The sequence below is a fragment of the Hyperolius riggenbachi genome, chromosome 7 (genome assembly GCF_040937935.1).
Source record: "Hyperolius riggenbachi isolate aHypRig1 chromosome 7, aHypRig1.pri, whole genome shotgun sequence".
Lineage (NCBI taxonomy): Eukaryota > Metazoa > Chordata > Amphibia > Anura > Hyperoliidae > Hyperolius > Hyperolius riggenbachi.
The window spans coordinates 233,846,448-233,863,440 of NC_090652.1; the positions used below are offsets into that span (position 1 = coordinate 233,846,448).

General features: G+C 45.1%; 1 protein-coding gene across 5 annotated transcripts in view; it reads left to right on the forward strand.

Moving 5' to 3' along the window:
• Positions 1-16,993, forward strand: part of ERBB4 (erb-b2 receptor tyrosine kinase 4) — a 1,342,090-nt gene that overhangs the window by 986,094 nt on the left and 339,003 nt on the right. For all 5 annotated transcript variants that reach the window (XM_068245390.1, XM_068245391.1, XM_068245392.1 and 2 more), the window contains 2 exons: positions 8,645-8,738; positions 9,643-9,797. In XM_068245390.1, coding sequence (XP_068101491.1) covers positions 8,645-8,738; positions 9,643-9,797 — 249 coding nt within the window. The remainder of the gene's footprint in view (positions 1-8,644; positions 8,739-9,642; positions 9,798-16,993) is intronic.

The window sequence follows — 16,993 nt, forward strand, 5'->3', positions numbered from 1 at the left end:
ACTCCCTACTTGACGCCTAACCCTAAACCTCCCGCCCCGCACAAACCTCTAACCTGACGCCTAACCCTGACCTCCCCCGACAAACTTCCTACCTGATTCCTAACCGCCCCCCACGCACCTAACCTTAACCCACCCACCACCAATCGTGTCCACCCCAACACCCCCAACGATGGCAGCAAGAAGAAAAAATGTAATTTTTCAGGTGCCGCGGTAGGCGCCTATTGCAATATTGCCACTGAAGTGTCCCAGCACCTGCTATTTATTAGGGTCTAAGGTGGCGCCCAAATTGCCTGCTTTGCTTATTTTACCTGACTTCATTATAACTGAAATGTTTTTAAAGTACCATTAAGAGACTCAAAAAAGGCTACTTGGCCTGTGAGGCCTAAAAGAAGTTAGGCATGGAGACGTCTACCTGTTAGTAGACCTGCTATGCTGCACATAATCTTAATGATGGAAATAAAAGAGTGCTGTTTCGCTTTCAAAAACAAATAGTGCTGGCATACTAATCCTACTAGTTATATTATTATTCCTGGAGTCACATAAGAAGCTACATTTATGAAAGCTGTGAGCTATTAATCTCTTTGATGGAGTTTGGCATCTGAAACTGAACTGCAAGAAGATGCAATACAACTCCCTTTGATGCAGTTAGGTATTCCATAGAGAATGATTAAGCCAGTATAAATACCTGATTCTGTTTTTATACCAGCTTTATAAAACGTACAGAATATCTCACCGTGTGACAGGGAGGGCCAGCCCTGTGAGCCAGTAGGGCATTGCACAGTCCCACCACCCTGGGAAGTTTATAGAGGAACTTAATATTGCTTATTTTTACAATATTACTTGATTTACATTCTTATATGTATTACATGTGGCAACATCTTTACTGCTGGCAAGGTGGTATCACTGCAGAATGTTTTGTTGTGTGTTCCGAAGTGAACAGAAACAACTCCTGGTCGCCTATAGTGCACTGAGTGGATACGGATTTGTGACATTATAGCCTAGGCTAAACATCACCAGAAGGATGGGGTTAGATACCAATATACAGCAATATGTACATATATGAAGTGTTTCTGATACTGAAACCCGGATAATTAACATAGATTGGGTATTCCAAATAATATATTTCAATTCTTTATGTTATTTTGGTGCCTTTTTGATGTGAATTGTAATTATTACCTTTTGAAAAGAACTTTTGAAATTATAACACTTGCGTAGTTCTGCTTAGGCACGAGTGCAGCTTTCCATACAGGCCTTAGACTTCTAGGGCCTGTTATTTCCTGTTAGCACAACAAATGATGTCTAAAAATTGACCCATTATTTCTACTGGGATTCTGGGAAATGTAGTCAAGCATTTATTGTTCTTCATCCTTCTTTTTTGTCACACTTGACCAGCAGTTAAATTCAAAGAGAAGATAGAGTAAGGTGAACTTCAGGTCCTACCACACAGCCCTTGGCACATTTATCCCATGAAAAGAAGGAATTCTGACCAGTACTTTGCTTTTATACACTGCTTATAGTCACTTTCCATCCTGATGACGGTTTTGCCTTGTCCACTTCTGGGATTAGTTGACCTTGAACTCCAGGAAGTGATGTTAAAATGAGGACATTATCAGTGGGTTGTCCTACTTCCACTTCCAATCTGCAAACTTAAAGTGGGTGGTCCTATGCTCAAGCTGTGCTACTGTAATACGGGTGAGAATGAACTGCCTGTGCTGCTTGTCTACAATTCACTGAATCACTTTTCTGCTTGTGTCTTTCCCTGTTAGCCTAGAGTTAGCTTAAACTTTATTAATACGCTTTTATAATTCATTGTTAATTCTCCTCCCATGTATGTAGTGCAGTGAACTTTAAGAAAACACCATTAATTTCTTCTTGTTCCTCCCACACTATAATAATAAACAGTCTTTCAGGATAATGAAATCTCCGTTCCTGAGAGATCATTTATTTTAATTACAGCAAATCGCAGGCACTTCCTCTGCTCTCCTCCCTTCTCTCTTCGCCATCATCCTTGTCATCTTATCTCATTTCCCATGTTGTCCCTACTGAATCTGCTCATTGCCTCCAGTATTGGTTTTCCATTCCTATCTCTCCTCCTCTGTACTTTACTCATTGTGATGCAGATGTACCCCACGTAAAATTTCCTCCTGGCAGAACATTGATATCGTCTGTATTTCAAGCAGTGGCTTCACAATAAGAGCCCAGGTACTGATCTGATAACTCAGGAGTTTGGGATGTAGTTACAGCACATATAGGATAATTTATGCATTGCGACTAATAGCTGAAATTTCAAAAAGGTAGCAACTATATTATGTGTATGTCAGAAGTCCTTGTATTTCTGAGGTTTAACATGAAGGTCAAGGCTCGACAGTCACGTAACGGTGCTAAACACCACCTACAGGTAGAGACTGAATATTGCACTTCTGCATGTAACTTTCAATTGTACTCCCAAACAATCATCTAATATAACAACCCTTTAAGAGAGTCAAGTAAATACAGAAAACTGGTTGTTTGAGCTAAAAAAAATACACAATAGCCAATTCATTATGGCTTTACCCAGTTACTACATCTCAATAACTTTTCTTCCTAGAGTAGATAGTGTAGTGGGGGTGTCTCAGCACCTTGCAGGGAAAAAAATATAGGAGACAAATACGGGAGCCCAATAGTGTAGTATATTAGTATGCAATTGAAAAAAGGAATTTCAATAAATTACTACTCACAAAAGGAGGTTGCAAGGGCAACCAACCGTAGAAAGCAGGTGGAGACCATAAACCCGACTCCACTCGGGGTAGTCCCAGCCGGGACCTGGATGTGGTCGCTCTCCTTGAAAAAGTAGGGACAGGTGTCCACTGTGGGGCACCCAAAGGTGGTCTGTCACCACCCCTCAAACACAGATTGTTTGGGGGTATAGCAATGCACAATTGAAGGTAAAGAGGCGCCCTGGTTGAAATAAAAGCATCTAAAAACAGCTTAAAATCGAGGAAATAATATGAGGTGGCTTACCTTTGCCATATCGACTTGTTCATTTGGCACTTTTATTGGCCTGATGAAGCGGGCTTGGACCCGCGAAACGCATTGCCTGTGCTAAATAAAAATCTTTTGTCATATACAAGGTTTTCGTTATTGAGGTAAGCCACCTCATATTATTTCCTCGATTTTAAACTGTTTTTAGATGCTTTTATTTCAACCAGGGCGCCTCTCTACCTTCAATTGTTCCTAGAGTAGAGTTCATATACCAGAAATGAGAATGCAATCTGTTACTCTAGAAATAAAAAGTAATCTTAAACCCCCAATTCACAAGCTAAATAAGTATGCCGATTTTCAACCTCAGTTGAAGCACACAATCTTTAGTTTAATGCTGAAAAAAAAACACCTCCACTACATTAAAGTTTTAGTTTCCTTATACTCATGTGTGGGTAAATGTTTTAATGTAGATGTGAATGTTAATGCAATAAACGTACATTATTGAGCTTAAAGGATACCCGAAGTGACATGTGACATGATGAGATAGACATGGTTATGTACAGTGCCTAGCACACAAATAACTATGCTGTGTTCCTTTTTTTTTAAGTGACTGCATTGTGACTCTCACTGATAAGAAATTCCAACTATAAAACACTTTCCTAGCAGAAAATGGCTTCTGAGAGCAAGAAAGAGGCAAAAAGGGGAATTTCTCATCAGTGAGAGTCACAATGCAGTCACTTACTGTCTGAGTCAGGACTGAGTCAGCCACTTACATACCTGATATTTAACTCTTTCAGGCAGAGAAAGAAAAAAGGAACACAGCATAGTTATTTTTGTGCTAGGCACTGTACATACCCATGTCTATCTCATCATGTCACATGTCACTTCGGGCATCCTTTAAAGGACCACCATTGCTAAAATTTGTAAAATTTTAAATACACTTGTACACATGCTTGTGTATTAAGATGAACACGTGCCTGTTTTCACATATTCACAATTGGCATGCAAAGTGTGAACCTGGTCTCACAATTTAAAACACTTCCATGTATAAAAGTATCTGTGGAGGGGAGATGTGGTAAAATTATTGCATTGTGTGCTCATCCCCACAAGCCTGTAAGTGACCACCTGTGACATGACCTAAACACTTCCTAAAATACGGACGTTTATGAACATCCTATTTGTCCATCTACAGTGCAAGTGGGAGTGAGCGTTTGGCAGGAAATGGTTGAAGAAACACTGAAGCGAAAAAAAATTATGATATAATGATTTGTATGTGTAGTACAGCTAAGAAATAAAACATTAGGAGCAGAGACATAGGTCTAACATTGTTTCCAGTACAGGAAGAGTTATGAAACTCCAGTTGTTATCTATGCAAAAGAGCCATTGAGCTCCATGACTTTAAAAGTCGCAGAGAGCTTGTTATCTCAAGTGTCTGTCACTGTATTGATTTCTTTTCTGCTGAGGACAGTTCAAAAGTTCACTAGTCTGCTCTGTAAAATCATTTAGAATGCTGAGTAGTGTGTAAACTGCAAATATTAGAGAATAATGTGATGTTGTAAAAAAATAACTGATGTTGTAAAGTATATAACTGAAAATAAAAATCTTTGCTACTAATGTTCTAGTAATTATCCGTACTACACAACCAATTCATTATATTATAATTTTTTTTTCATTCAGTGTCTCTTTAAAGAGGACCCCTAATGACTCATAGCAAAACATATTACATTATTCAGGATAACCATTTTTACATGAGCTATCCTGGTTTTTAGCTTTAGAAGCTCTTCTTCAATCCGTATAATCTGTATATATCTGTATATTGGTATGTAGCCACCCCCCTTCATTTTGTATTCAGTTCTTACAAAATACATTTTATCTTGGAAGTAAGTTTGTTCCATAATAACACAGAAAATAATTGAACGTAAAAGTAATATCTTGCCCTCATTTTTTTTTTTTAATTTAAGTACTGTAAGCTGTTAAGTTACCGTATATACTCGCAAGCAAGCCGAATTTTTGACCCCCCAAAAGTGGGCCAAAAGTTGGGGGGTCGGCTTGCTTGCGAGTCATTTGGGTGGATAGGTGCTGTCCCTCCCCGCTCCCCCCGCGGCCACCGCTGCTATTACCTTAGGCGGCGCCGCTTCCTCTATCCCCGTCCTCCTCCGGTAACTCATTCACAGCAGCGCGCCCCCCGCTGCTGTGATGACGCAGGAAACCATAGAGAGCGGTTCCCATAGTAACGGCATCGCCGCTACAGGAAGCCGCTCTCTATGGTTTCCTCGTCATCACAGCAGCGAGAGGCGCGCTGCTGTGAATGAGTTACCGGAGGAGGATGGGGATAGAGGAAGCGGCGCCGCCTAAGGTAATAGCAGCGGCGGCCGCGGAGGGAGCGGGGAGGGACAGCACCTACCCACCCACCCACCCATACTGGGGCACTATGCTAGCTATATGGGGCACTATGCTAGCTATATGGGGCACTATACAAGCTATACTGGGGCACTATACAAGCTATAATGGGGCACTATACTAGCTATAATGGGGCACTATACTAGCTATAATGGGGCACTATACTAGCTATACTGGGGGCACTATACTAGCTATAATGGGGCACTATACTGAGCACTATACTAGCTATACTGGGGGCACTATACTAGCTATAATGGGGCACTATACTAGCTATACTGGGGGCACTATACTAGCTATACTGGGGGCACTATACTAGCTATACTGGGGGCACTATACTAGCTATAATGGGGCACTATACTGAGCACTATACTAGCTAAACTGGGGCACTTCACTAGCTATACTGAGCACTATACTAGCTATACTGAGCACTATACTAGCTATACTGAGCACTATACTGAGCACTATACTAGCTATACTGAGCACTATACTAGCTATACTGGGGCATTTTACTAGCTATACTGAGCACTACCTACCTATACTGAGCACTATACTAGCTAAACTGGGGCACTTCACTAGCTATAATGAGCACTATACTAGCTATACTGAGCACTATACTAGCTATAATGAGCACTATACTAGCTATACTGAGCACTATACTAGCTATACTGAGCACTATACTAGCTATACTGAGCACTATACTAGCTATACTGGGGCATTTTACTAGCTATACTGAGCACTACCTACCTATACTGGGCACTATACTAGCTATACTGGGACATACTGGGGGGATCACGCGGCCAGCGTTTCCTACCCCCGGCTTACATGAGGGTCAATCATTTTTTCCTGTTTTTGGGGGTAAAAGTGGGGGGGTCGGCTTACATGCGGGTCGGCTTGCTTGCGAGTATATACGGTATAACAAATTCTGTTACAAATACAGTTTTCAAAAAAAAGAAAAAAAGAAACATACACATTATAAAAGGTGCTGTTGCAGTGATCCTTGAATGATGAAGAGTGTGAATTAGTTGGAAAGAGTAGTGAGGTAAAATTATGACTGTAAGTTCACCTCTACAGGCGTGCAAAGGACAGTCAGTGATCATGCTTGAAACACATTATAGGTTTGTAGAACACAGCAGTGTTCACACTGTCAAAGATAAACAATAACCCTCAGTGCTCTCTGTTGTACTCTGTCGCCCACTGTGAAGCCTGCAAACACCCTGTGCTCAATATTGGAGACAGTGACCATCACCAAAAAAAACATATATGCAGGAGTCAGGGCTAAGTTCAAACACAAGGGGGTACACATTATTGCAAGAACTCAAAATCATTAAAATAAAACACAAACTTACATTGTGGGTCCATGCGCTCTGGACCCTTTTGCTTTAAAGAGAACCTGAGGTGGGATTTAATTATGTTAGTGGGGCACAGAGGCTGGTTGTGCACACTAAAACCAGCCTCTGTTGCCCCATGGTGTGCCTCCAGGACCCCCCTGCGCGCCGCTATACCCCCCGCAGTGCTGGCGACACACAGCGTGTCGCCAGCACAATGTTTACCTATGTGCTGTCTGTTAGCGCCGCTCGCCCGCCTCCTCTGTATCGGCGCTACCCACCCACATCCCTTCCCTCCCGCTGATTGGAGGGAAGTGACGCGGGCGGGTAGCGCCAATACGGAGGAGGCGGGGGAGCGGCGCTAACAGACAGGCATAGGTAAACATTGTGCTGGCGACACTCTGTGTGTCGCCAGCACTGCGGGGGGTATAGCGGCGCACAGGGGGGTCCTGGAGGCACACCATGGGGCAACAGAGGCTAGTGTTAGTGTGCACAACCAGCCTCTGTGCCCCACTAACATAATTAAATCCCACCTCGGGTTCTCTTTAAAATGCATCAATACAATATTGCACAATAGCCAGTAAAGTGCCAAGTGCTAAGAAAGTCACCAGACTGTAGTTCAGAGAATACCCGGTCTCCTTCCTGACCAGGTTTTGGCCTTCTGCCGTCAGCAGAGTGTTCAGACTGCTGAGAAACAATGGGCTTTGTACTTGGGTTACTAAACTGTACAGTTGGTCAATGAGGTGCAAATCATTCTGAGCTGATACAGGACTATGCAAATTTTATATGCAAATGTATGCAGCTTGAAATAGGACCAATCTGTTTTCCACTTTGGCAGGAGTCTATTAATCAAGTTGCATAAATTTGCATATAGAATTTGAATAATCTTGCATGAATGATTTGCATCTTATTGATCATCCATACTAAACTTCAGTGACTCTGTAGGCTAGAGCCTTTTTTCCACGGGCAGCTGAAGGCAGTGAACTCACTGCCTGTCACCTGCTCCCATTCACCAGCCTGGTGCTTGCTAGCACTCGGCATGGTGCAGTGAACAGTCCCCCCCCCCCCCCCCTCTACATAGAGTTGCATCTGAGCATGGGAGTTTCTGTCCTCAGACGCAATACTTCTTTTTTACTGCATGGTAATGCCACCACGTATCAACCGCTGCCATTTGTCTGGAAGTAACTGCAGCCAAATGTCTTTTGTGGCCGGAAGCCAGGAGGCTGAACTGCCCAACAAAGAAGCCAAAGCAGTTCAGCCGCCAGCCTACCATGGAAAAGAGGCCTTAGATTGTTGCTTTGACATAACACCCATAACATAAAGTTGAACTTTTTCTTCCTGTGTTTGTGCTTTAAAGCTAATGGGATCCCATATTTAAATAAAAAAAGTCAGATACTCACCTAAGGAGAGGGAAGGCTCGGTCCTAATGAGCCTTCCCTCTGCTCTCCCGGTGCCCTCCGTGCTGCGCTGGCTCCCCCATTCACATCCCCCGCTGAGGGGACTTCGGAAGCTGAGTCCTCCCAAAGACAGGCGGCTCCATACTGCGCACGTGCGAGTGCGTCATAGAGGGAGCTTGTGTGTGCGCAGTGTAGAGCGGCCCGTCTTCGGGAGCACTCAGGCTCCCGAAGCATTTCCGAAGCCTCCCTTCCCTACCACTACAGGGGGGAACCAGTGCAACAGTGGGGACCGGGAGAGCAGAGGGGGTGCTCTATGGGACCTCCCTCTCCTTAGGTGAGTATCTGACTTTTTTATTTAAATATGGGTTCCCAATAACTACTGTAATCTGTTGGAGAATCATCTCATAGTCATTTGCAAAGTTTTGAAAAACTGGATTATTTTATTGTGTATACTGTTGAGTTGTAAGGTCAAAGGCAAGGGACATCTCCCTGTCCATATCTGTAACTTTATATTTGGCGGAATTATGATAAACTAACAGTGTTTGTGTGGTTTCTCCACAGGGATCCCCGGGAGTTTGTCAACGGTTCTGTGTGTCTCAGCTGTGACAGTCAATGTGAGAAGATGGATGGAGGTGTGCCCACCTGCTATGGACCGGTGAGACAGATAAAATACTTTTATAACAACACACAATCACTTACTTTTGATGGGTGATGCTACACTTCTACATTGTTTTGGTCTTTTTTTTTTTTATAATTTTTTCTCTTTTGTATTACATTTAACATTTCTAACTCAGATAATGGTTCTACTTCAAAGGACAGGTTAACTGATTTTTCTAAAGTGTACCAGAGATGAAAAATGAAAAAAAAAAAAATCATACATACATGTGGCTTCCTCCAGCCCCCTCCAGCCTGATCACTCCCTCCGCCTCCTGGCTTTTCGATAAAGGGTCTCTGTATTTTCGGCCAGTCGCGGGCAGTCAGCGCATGCGCAGTGCAGCTGCAGAAAGCTCCTGGCGACCGGGCAGTGCATGCGCAGTAAGCCCAGACTGGCCAAGATACAGGGACCCCTTACCAAATATCCAGGAGGGCCGGAGGACAGTGCCGAGGGAGCGATCAGGCTGGAGGGAGTTGGAGGAAGCCCCAGGTATGTATGATTTTTTTTTTTTTTACTTTTCATCTCTGGTTTCCTTTTAAGTTCAGGGATGAAAAGTAGATTTGAAAACCAATATCTAATTTGAAAGTTTAGTACCCTTGTTATTGTGATGCTAATGTTATAATAATAATGCTAACATTTTTATAGCTCTTTTCTCCTGTATCAAAGCACTTGAGAGATACAGCTACGAAGTGAGTGCTCAATAGACCACCCTGCAGTGTTAGTGAGTCTTGCCCAAGGACTCCTTACTGAATAGGTACTGCCTTGCTGAATAGGAACAGACAAGATTCAAACTCTGTTCTTCTTAAAGGAAGTGCCTTTCACCAGTACTCTATACAGCCACTTATACCGTACTTGGTAGTTGGAGTTGTTGATTTAGGAGAACTAACCATCATGAATATTTCAGGGTCCAGAACACTGTGCCAAATGTACCAATTTCAAAGATGGCCCCAACTGCGTGGAGAAATGTCCTGAAGGACTTCAAGGAGCGCACAGCTTTATCTTCAAATATGCTGATGAGGACAGAGAATGCCGTCCGTGCCATCCAAATTGTACTGATGGGTAAGATTTTAAATTTAAGTCAAAATAACACTAGCACATGTCATAAATGTTTAAAAATCATATTCAAATTTAGTAAGATAGATATGATGACTGTCATCTACTTTATATTCCAGTGTAAAAAATGCTAAAAATGCTCTTTCTAATACTGACTGAATCAATACCTAGCGTTAGTTTGCAACTAAGATGTTGTGACTTTGGCTCCACTGAGTGACTTTAACCACTTGCCGACCGCCCACAGCCCATGGGCGGCGGCAAAGTGGACGCCTAAAGGACCGCAATACGCCTTCAGGCGGCGCGTCCTTTAGGCATGCCGGGGGAGCGATCGCGTCATTGATGACGCGCGCTTCCCCCGGCAACTGGCTCCGCCCACCCGCCGTAACATCCCGCCGGCCATACGGAAGCGCCGGCGGGATGTTAACCCCGCGATCGCCGCTACAAAGTGTATAATACACTTTGTAATGTATACAAAGTGTATTATACAGGCTGCCTCCTGCCCTGGTGATCCCAGTGTCCGAGGGACCACCAGGGCAGGCTGCAGCCACCCTAGTCTGCACCCAAACACACTGATCTGCCCCCCCCCGCCCACTGATCGCCCACAGCACCCCTCAGACCCCCCCCTGCCCACCCCCCAGACCCCTGTTTGCACCCAATCACCCCCCCTAATAACCCATCAATCACTCCCTGTCACTATCTGTCAACGCTATTTTTTTTTTATCCCCCCCCCTGCCCCCTGCCCCCTCCTGATCACCCCCCACCCCTCAGATTCTCCCCAGACCCCCCCCCCCCAGACCCCCCCCCCCTGTGTACTGTATGCATCTATCTTCCCTGATAACCTGTCAATCACCCGTCAATCACCCATCAATCACCCATCAATCACCCATCAATCACCCCCTGTCACTGCCACCCAACAATCAGCCCCTAACCTGCCCCTTGCGGGCAATCTGATCACCCACCCACACCAATAGATCGCCCGCAGATCCGACATCAGATCACCTCCCAAATCCATTGTTTACATCTATTCTCTCCTCTAAACACCCACTAATTACCCATCAATCACCCATCAATCACCCCCTATCACCACCTGTCACTTTTACCTATCAGATCAGACCCTAATCTGCCCCTTGCGGGCACCCAATCACCCGCCAACACGCTCAGATTGCCCTCTGACCCCCCCTTATCAATTCGCCAGTGCATTAATTACATCTGTTCTTCCCTGTAATAACCCACTGATCACCTGTCAATCACCTGCCAATCACCTATCACCCATCAATCACCCCCTGTCACCCCCTGTCACTGCCACCCATCAATCAGCCCCTAACCTGCCCCTTGCGGGCAATCTGATCACCCACCCACACCATTAGATCGCCCGCAAACCCGCCGTCAGATTACCTCCCAAATGTATTGTTTACATCTGTTATCTTCTCTAAACACCCACTAATTACCCATCAATCACCCATCAATCACCCCCTATCACCACCTGTCACTGTTACCTATCAGATCAGACCCTAAGCTGCCCCTTGCGGGCACCCAATCACCCGCCCACACGCTCAGATTGCCCTCAGACCCCCCCCCTTATCAATTCACCAGTGCATTAATTACATCTGTCCTTCCCTGTAATAACCCACTGATCACCTGTCAATCACCTGCCAATCACCTATCACCCATCAATCACCCCCTGTCACTGCCACCCAACAATCAGCCCCTAACCCGCCCTTGCGGGCAAACTGATCACCCACCCACACCAATAGATCGCCCGCAGATCCGACATCAGATCACCACCCAAGCGCAGTGTTTCCATCTATTCTCTCCTCTAAACACCCACTAATTACCCATCAATCACCCCCTATCACCACCTGTCACTGTTACCCATCAGATCAGACCCTAATCTGCCCCTTGCGGGCACCCAATCACCCGCCTACACGCTCAGATTGCCCTCAGACCCCCCCTTATCAATTCGCCAGGGCATTATTTACATCTGTCCTTCCCTGTAATAACCCACTGATCACCTGTCAATCACCTGTCAATCACCCCCTGTCACTGCCACCCATCAATCACCCCTGTCACTACCACCCATCAATCAGCCCCTAACCTGCCCCTTGCGGGCAAACTGATCACCCACCCACACCAATAGATCGCCCGCAGATCCGACATCAGATCACCACCCAAGCGCAGTGTTTCCATCTATTCTCTCCTCTAAACACCCACTAATTACCCATCAATCACCCCCTATCACCACCTGTCACTGTTACCCATCAGATCAGACCCTAATCTGCCCCTTGCGGGCACCCAATCACCCGCCTACACGCTCAGATTGCCCTCAGACCCCCCCTTATCAATTCGCCAGGGCATTATTTACATCTGTCCTTCCCTGTAATAACCCACTGATCACCTGTCAATCACCTATCAATCACCCATCAATCACCCCCTGTCACTGCCACCCATCAATCACCCGCTGTCACTGCCACCCATCAATCAGCCCCTAACCTGCCCCTTGCGGGCAATCTGATCACCCACCCACACCAATAGATCGCCCGCAGATCCGACGTCCGATCACCTCCCAAGTGCAGTGTTCACATCTGTTCTCTACCCTAAACACCCACTAATTACCCATCAATCACCCCCTGTCACTGCTACCTATCAGATTAGACCCCTATCTGCCCCTAGGGCACTCAATCACCCGCCCACACCCTCAGAATGCCCTCAGACCCCAGCCCTGATCACCTCGCCAGTGCATTGCTTGCATCTATTCCCCCCTCTAATCACACCTTGAGACACCCATCAATCACCTCCTGTCACCCCCTAGCACACCTACCCATCAGATCAGGCCCTAATTTGCCCCGTGTGGGCTCCTGATCACTCGGCCAAACCCTCAGATCCCCCTCAGACCCCCTTCCGATCACCTCCCCAGTGCATTGATTGCATCTATTTTCCCCTCTAACCACCCCCTGAGACACCCATCAATCACCTCCTGTCACCCCCCTAGCACTCCTATCCATCAGATCAGGCCCAATACAACCTGTCATCTAAAAGGCCACCCTGCTTATGACCGGTTCCACAAAATTCGCCCCCTCATAGACCACCTGTCATCAAAATTTGCAGATGCTTATACCCCTGAACAGTCATTTTGAGACATTTGGTTTCCAGACTACTCACGGTTTTGGGCCCGTAAAATGCCAGGGCGGTATAGGAACCCCACAAGTGACCCCATTTTAGAAAAAAAGACACCCCAAGGTATTCTGTTAGGTGTATGACGAGTTCATAGAAGATTTTATTTTTTGTCAAAAGTTAGCGGAAATTGATTTTTATTGGTTTTTTTTCACAAAGTGTCATTTTTCACTAACTTGTGACAAAAAATAAAATCTTCTATGAACTCGCCATACACCTAACGGAATACCTTGGGGTGTCTTCTTTCTAAAATGGGGTCACTTGTGGGGTTCCTATACTGCCCTGGCATTTTAGGGGCCCTAAACCGCGAGGAGTAGTCTAGAAAACAAATGCCTCAAAATGACCCGTGAATAGGACGTTGGGCCCCTTAGCGCACCTAGGCTGCAAAAAAGTGTCACACATGTGGTACCGCCGTACTCAGGAAAAGTAGTGTAATGTGTTTTGGGGTGTATTTTTACACATACCCATGCTGGGTGGGAGAAATTTCTATGTAAATGGTCAATTGTGTGTAAAACAAATCAAACAATTGTCATTTACAAAGATATTTCTCCCACTTAGCATGAGTATGTGTAAAAATACACCCCAAAACACATTATACTACTTCTCCTGAGTACGGCGGTACCACATGTGTGGCACTTTTTTACACCCTAAGTACGCTAAGGGGCCCAAAGTCCAATGAGTACCTTTAGGATTTCACAGGTCATTTTGCGACATTTGGTTTCAAGACTACTCCTCACGGTTTAGGGCCCCTAAAATGCCAGGGCAGTATAGTAACCCCACAAATGACCCCATTCTAGAAAGAAGACACCCAAAGGTATTCCGTTAGGAGTATGGTGAGTTCATAGAAGATTTTATTTTTTGTCAAAAGTTAGCGGAAAATTGATTTTTATTGTTTTTTTCACAAAGTGTCATTTTCCACTAACTTTTGACAAAAAATAAAATCTTCTATGAACTCACCATACTCCTAACGGAATACCTTGGGGTGTCTTCTTTCTAAAATGGGGTCATTTGTGGGGTTCCTATACTGAACTGGCATTTTAGGGGCCCTAAACCGTGAGGAGTAGTCTGGAAATCAAATTTCGCAAAATGACCTGTGAAATCCTAAAGGTACTCATTGGACTTTGGGCCCTTTAGCGCAGTTAGGGTGCAAAAAAGTGCCACACATGTGGTATTGCCATACTCGGGAGAAGTAGTACAATGTGTTTTGGGGTGTATTTTTACACATACTCATGCTGGGTGGGAGAAATACCTCTGTAAATGACAATCTTTTGATTTTTTTACACACAATTGTCCATTTACAGAGTTATTTCTCCCACCCAGCATGGGTATGTGTAAAAATACACCCCAAAACACATTGTACTACTTCTCCCGAGTACGGCGATACCACATGTGTGGCACTTTTTTGCACCCTAACTGCGCTAAAGGGCCCAAAGTCCAATGAGTACCTTTAGGATTTCACAGGTCATTTTGCGGAATTTGATTTCCAGACTACTCCTCACGGTTTAGGGCCCCTAAAATGCCAGGGCAGTATAGGAACCCCACAAATGACCCCATTTTAGAAAGAAGACACCCCAAGGTATTCCATTAGTAGTATGGTGAGTTTATAGAAGATTTTATTTTTTGTCACAAGTTAGTGGAAAATGACACTTTGTGAAAAAAACAATAAAAATCAATTTTCCGCTAACTTTTGACAAAAAATAAAATCTTCTATGAACTCACCATACTCCTAACGGAATACCTTGGGGTGTCTTCTTTCTAAAATGGGGTCATTTGTGGGGTTCCTATACTGCCCTGGCATTTTAGGGGCCCTAAACCGTGAGGAGTAGTCTGGAAATCAAATTCCGCAAAATGACTTGTGAAATCCTAAAGGTACTCATTGGACTTTGGGCCCTTTAGCGCAGTTAGGGTGCAAAAAAGTGCCACACATGTGGTATCGCCGTACTCGGGAGAAGTAGTACAATGTGTTTTGGGGTGTATTTTTACACATACCCATGCTGGGTGGGAGAAATAACTCTGTAAATGGACAATTGTGTGTAAAAAAAATGAAAAAATTGTCATTTACAGAGATATTTCTCCCACCCAGCATGGGTATGTGTAAAAATACACCCCAAAACACATTCTACTACTTCTCTTGAGTACGGCAATACCACATATGTGGCACTTTTTTGCAGCCTAACTGCGCTAAGGGGCCCAAAGTCCAATGAGCACCTTTAGGCTTTACAGGGGTGCTTACAAATTAGCACCCCCCAAAATGCGAGGACAGTAAACACACCCCACAAATGACCCCATTTTGGAAAGTAGACACTTCAAGGTATTCAGAGAGGGGCATGGTGAGTCCGTGGCAGATTTCATTTTTTTTTTGTCGCAAGTTAGAAGAAATGGATTCTTTTTTTTTTTCTTTTTTTTGTCACAAAGTGTCATTTTCCGCTTACTTGTGACAAAGAATAATATCTTCTATGAACTCACTATGCCTCTCAGTGAATACTTTGGGATGTCTTCTTTCCAAAATGGGGTCATTTGGGGGGTATTTATACTATCCTGGAATTCTAGCCCCTCATGAAACATGACAGGGGGTCAGAAAAGTCATAGATGCTTGAAAATGGCAAAATTCACTTTTTGCACCATAGTTTGTAAACGCTATAACTTTTACCCAAACCAATAAATATACACTGAATGGTTTTTTTTTTAATCAAAAACATGTTTGTCCACATTTTTCGCGCTGCATGTATACAGAAATTTTACTTTATTTGAAAATTGTCAGCACAGAAAGTTAAAAAAATCATTTTTTTGCCAAAATTCATGTCTTTTTTGATGAATATAATAAAAAGTAAAAATCGCAGGAGCAATCAAATAGCACCAAAAGAAAGCTTTATTAGTGACAAGAAAAGGAGCCAAAATTCATTTAGGTGGTAGGTTGTATGAGCGAGCAATAAACCGTGAAAGCTGCAGTGGTCTGAATGGAAAAAAAGTGGCCGGTCCTTAAGGGGTAGAAAGACTGTGGTCCTCAAGTGGTTAAAGAGAATCTGTACTGTCCGATTTGTACAATAAAAAAACATACCAACCACTGTGATCTCCTGGATCCCTCTTTGCCGTTTCAGCCGCTCCCCCCGCGATCCTGGCTTTTAAAGGGAACCAGAGAGGATGACACATACATACCTGGGGCTTCCTCCAGCCCCATACGCACGGATCGCTCCCATGCCGCCGTCCTCCGCTGCCTGGATCTGCCGCCTCCGGGTCCCGTCATTGCCGCGAGACGGCGAGTCGGCCGGCGGACGCGGCCAATTCTCCGCATCACAGGGTGCTCTCTCCATACAGATACGCATGTGGTTGCCTACTGCGCAGCCGCATGCGTACGTGTATGGAGGGAGCCCCTGTGATGCGGACAATTGGCCGCGTCCGCCGGAAGTGACGGGCCCGGTACCGGCGGATCCAGGAAGCTGAGGATGGCGGCGTGGGAGCGATTCAGGCTTATGGGGCTGGAAGAAGCCCCAGGTATGTATGAAATCTTTTCCTTTTTTCACCCCCCGTTCCTCTCTGGTTCCCTTTAATCGCCAGTTTTAGGCAGTGTTTACAAACAACAAACATGGCCGCTAACTAGGAAGTGATGTTTGTGGTTTATATATATGTTACGGCCAGAACCCGAAGTCTGGCCACTTCGGGTTCTGGCCGGTCAAAACGAGAAGTGGCCGGCTGATGCGGCCAATGTGAGAAATGTACCCTCATTTCGGACTTTGGCCAGCCAGAACTCGTTGTGGCTGTATGTGGCCGGCCAAGTCCCGAAGTCCTGCTGCCTCGGCTCTCCCCCGCTGCCTGCACTAATCAAACCTCAGATCAGGGCGACCGGACCGAAGAGGCGGAGAGAGGCAAAGCACACAAGTCACCCGCAGGATGTGAACACTTCAGTGCGGAAGCGGCAGTCATTTGGCACTTCCGCATGTGAAGTGTACAGGTCCGGGCAGGTAGCGTGCGCGCTACTCTGCCTCTCTCCGCTTCTCCCCGCCTCTTCGCCCTTATCTGAGGTCTCTGAGTAG